The sequence below is a fragment of the Stegastes partitus genome, unplaced genomic scaffold (assembly GCF_000690725.1).
Source record: "Stegastes partitus isolate 25-593 unplaced genomic scaffold, Stegastes_partitus-1.0.2 Scaffold2652, whole genome shotgun sequence".
NCBI lineage: Eukaryota > Metazoa > Chordata > Actinopteri > Pomacentridae > Stegastes > Stegastes partitus.
Window position 1 is genome coordinate 41,021 of NW_007580383.1, and position 4,227 is coordinate 45,247.

Consider the following 4,227-nt stretch of genomic DNA (forward strand, 5'->3'; position numbering starts at 1 on the left):
CACAGAGTGGAGATGTTTCAGCTGGACTTAGTCTGGTTATTAAACATCTCATCTGCAGCGATCAGGGTTATCCACTGGGTGGACGTTGGTATTAATTCGTCCTCCTCCAGTTGCATCAGTTCTCTTTTATGGACTGTGATGCGTTTTTTGGCGCTGAGCTTAACGTCAAACCACTTCTTAAAATTTTGCCGGCGATCTGTCCTCTGACCAACAGGAATAACTGCGGTGGTTTTCTTGTCTGCAGTATTTCTTCTTTCGCTGCTCATCCCAACATTAATGCACCAAACAATATTGTCTGGTTTGCTTCAACCTCGGATTTTTTTGTACTTACGCACACTCTGCATTTCATTCATGACAGAATTTAGAAGCTTTTCTACGCACTGATGATAAATGAGGTCAATAAATCTGCTCCAAAGCTCTGCTGGTTACAATCTGAAGAAATGTTCTGGATGTAAAGTGTTCTGTCAGATGGGATCAGAACCAGATAGAAAAGTTCTGATTGGACCGAATGACCCACAACTGATGGAAGAGTTTGAATGTTGTATCTGTTAGCAGCTGTGATGATGTTCTGAACTGTTGTGCTGGATGAAGCTGCAGCTGATCGGATGTGTTTATATAATTTGTATATTTTGTGTATTTTCTATATTTTGTATAATGCCGATAGTTCTGCGCGTTTCTCTTTGAGATCTCTGTCTGATTCTAAATATATATTTTTTTGTTTTATTCTAGCTTTGTACTTATCTCACAGAAATAAATGACAGACTGAAAGAATAAACTTTGCTGCTTTGCTCTTCAGGTCTGATGCTGAACTGTGTGTGATTGTCTCAGTGCTTCTATCTGCTCACTGCTCTGGGCTTCATCATCGTTTCTGTGTCTCTAAATGGACTCACTGGGACTCCCACAAACACTCCAACCTTCCAGCTGTAGACTGGAGCTGTCAGCAGCTCTGCTCATGTTCTGCTTCCTCTGCTTTGTTCTGACACTAACTTCTGATGCTCTGATGACTGTAAATGTTATCTGCAGGTTCAACACATGTTGGATGTTGAGCGCTGAGCCCTCTGATGGAGTCCTGGCTGCTTTCACTGCTGCACCAGTGATGATGAAGGTTGTTTCCCCAGATTCTGATGCTGCTGTTTCATGTCTGACTACAACCTGCTGAGCTGCTTCCAGAGGAACCAACCACAGGACCAGGTGTGTCTCTACAGGACCAGTCCACAGGACATCTATGGAGCCCGTCTGTAGTCAGACGTGATAGAAAAGCTAGAAGCAGACTTTGGACCAGCTGATTGTTCTGCTGGGACCGGAGGTTCTGTGATAACGCTGACAGTAAACGGTAAGAAACAGACACTGACCCAGTTGGACCCAAACCGTCTGAACCTTCCTGTACCTACAACCAACAGAACAACACACACTGGACCGACTTCACTGTCGCTACACAACACCAGTAGATCATGGCTCTGCTGCTCTTCTCTCTGGGTGGTTTCAACACNCTCCTTCAGGCACAGCTTCACCTCCCTCTGTGCTGCTCTGATTGCCTCCCTGTTTTTATTCCTGAAGGCCACCTTCTTCCCGTTGAGTGCAGCTTTGACCTCCTGCGTCACCCAGGGTTTGTTGTTTGGGTAACAACAAACAGTCTTAGCAGGAGAGACTACATCCACACAGAAGTTCAGGTCCTCAGTCAGGCAGTGGGTCAGCCCCTCAATGTCCTCACCATGGGGGGAAAACAGGACATCCCAAGAGGTGGTTTCCATACAGTCCCTCAGGGCCTCCTCCACCTCAGGAGACCATTTCCTGATGGTGTGTGTTGTGGCCGGCTGTCTTTTGACCAGAGGGGTGTACTGAGGCTGTAGGAGGACTAGGTTGTGGTCTGACTTCCCAGGTGGGGGGAGGGGGGTGGCTCTGTATGCGTCCCGTACATTAGCATCCAGGAGGTCGATTGTCCAGTTGTTTCTGGTGGGGCAGTTCACAAACTGGTGGAAAGCAGGCAAGGCAGAGTTCAGTGTGGCGTGATTAAAGTCCCCAAAGATGACGATGAGTGCCTCTGGATGTTGGGTCTGCAGCCTTGCTGTGAATGTGTGAATCTTCTCACAGGCAGCGGCTGCATCGTCACTCGGGGGGATGTAAACACACATCGCGATCACGTGACTGAACTCTTGTGGCAAGTAATATGGCTGCAGGCTAACAGCTAACAGTTCTAAATCCCGACAACACAGAACCACCTTGACAGAAACGTGACTTGGGTTACACCAGCGGTTGTTAACGTAAATGATGAGACCCCCACCTCTGCTTTTTCCGCATGCCTTTGTGTCTCTGTCCGCTCTCACTGTAGCGAAGCCCAGCAGGTCCACGTTAGCGTCCAGTGTTAGCTGGGTTAGCCATGATTTCAAGAGGATGAACAAACTGCACTCCCGGTAGATACGCTGGTTGATCAGCACCGACAGCTCGTCCATTTTGTTCTGCAAGGCGTTTCCGTTTCCCATAATTACCGTCGGGATTGATGGTTTGAAACGCCTCCGGTCTGTTAGCCTAGCCTTCAGCCTAGCGCCAGCCATGCTGCGCCGGTAACGCCTCCTCAGCTCAGTTGGGACATGATGTCGTATTCCAGCCTGTGCCATCAGCTTTAGAGCCAGGAGCTCCTCTCGAGAAAAAGTAAGGTTCCTGGCTCCTGCGGGTGATTTAAAATTATAAGTATTCATAGAATATGTAAAGACAAATAGAAAGTAGAAAAATATCTAAAAATATCTAAGAAAAACAAAGAAAAACAAGTTTGTGTCTCTGATGAAGCTGCTTCGTCTCAGATCAGATGTTTGTGGTTTATAAAGATGTTGCTGATGAGACTTTGTAGAAAACAGCTGATCTGACTGATGTTCAGACATCTGACACTCTGATACCTCTGTCTGATCTGCAGGAGACAAGAATAGAGGGAACATGGATGGAATCAGTGGAGGACATCTTGGATTGGTGGTTGTAATTGTTTTTGCTGTCATTTCTTCCGGTGGTTTTCTGATCTAAAAGAGACGCCTGATGAACCAGCAGCTGTACAGATGTTACCAGTTCCTGAGTCAGCAGCAGAACAAAGCAGAGCTTCTGGAACTTCATCCTCCACCATGGAGATGATGTAACCAGCAGCAGCAGAACAAACTGTGAATGAGGACTGAACAGAGTGAGACTGAATTCAGGGGCCTCATTTATCATCAGTGCGTATGAACATTCCTACCCAAAGTATGGAATTTATCAACTTGTACTTATACTTAGGAATGTGCGTAAACATACGCACACCTCTGACCATGCGTACGCACATAATCTAGCGGTAGAACAGTGAAACTACAAATAAAAGTATTCGGGGGTTTTGACCACCGGCACATTCCAGCGTGAGGTTGGAGACATATGTGGCNCATTCAGCCCAATCAGATAAGTGGGAGCTGCTGGCATCCTGCTCACCTTTAACCTTTAACTTCTCTCTTGGTTCTTCTTCAGGTCAGAAAATCATCAGAGCAGAACCCGGACAGAATGTTACTCTGCCATGTGAAGCTCCCAACAACAAAGACAACACCATCATAACTGTAGAGTGGATCAGACCTGGACTAGACCCAGAACATGTTCTTTTCTATCGACGTGGACACTTAGATCCAGACAACCTGGATCCATCTTATAAGAACCGGACGGATCTACAGGACAGACAGATGAAGGACGGAGACGTTTCTCTGGTTTTGACGGATGTGAAGATGGAGGACACTGGAACATACGAGTGTCAAGTTCTCCAGGAAGGAACGAACAGTTTGATGAAGGATCTCATCTGCATCACCTTCCTGGAAGTTCGTCAACCAGGTGAGTTTGTGTTCAGAGTTCAGTTTAGATTAGATAAGATTAGATTGAACTTTATTGATCCCTTTGGTAGGGTACCTCAGGGGAATTGTTGTACTAGCAACAGCACAACACCAACACAACATTAGTAATAATAATAATAACAATAATAACAACAACAACAATGGATACAGTAACAAATTGCCAAAGTGCCTAAATATTGCACACAGTCCGGTGATAGAGCGTGATGCTCCATCTCACCCCAATGTCCTCACTCCTCACCCCTCGCTCCCCACCTCTCCCCGCTTGCTGCTTGTTATGTCCCTGGTCTGGGGGTGCAGAGACATAACATAAAAGAACATGTGGAGGAGAACCAGGTGTAAAGATAGGCAATTTATTGCCACCAAAATTTAGATTTTTTTA

At 46.1% G+C, this 4,227-nt stretch overlaps 1 protein-coding gene across 1 annotated transcript in view; it reads left to right on the forward strand.

Annotated features, from left to right (window-relative positions):
• Window positions 1–3,828, forward strand: part of LOC103375532 (myelin-oligodendrocyte glycoprotein-like) — a gene marked incomplete at its 3' end in the record, with an annotated part of 9,196 nt that extends 5,368 nt beyond the window's left edge. The window contains exon 2 of the mRNA XM_008305835.1: window positions 3,478–3,828. Within this exon, the coding sequence (XP_008304057.1) occupies window positions 3,478–3,828 (351 nt within the window). The remainder of the gene's footprint in view (window positions 1–3,477) is intronic.
• Between the last annotated feature and the right edge of the window lie 399 nt (window positions 3,829–4,227).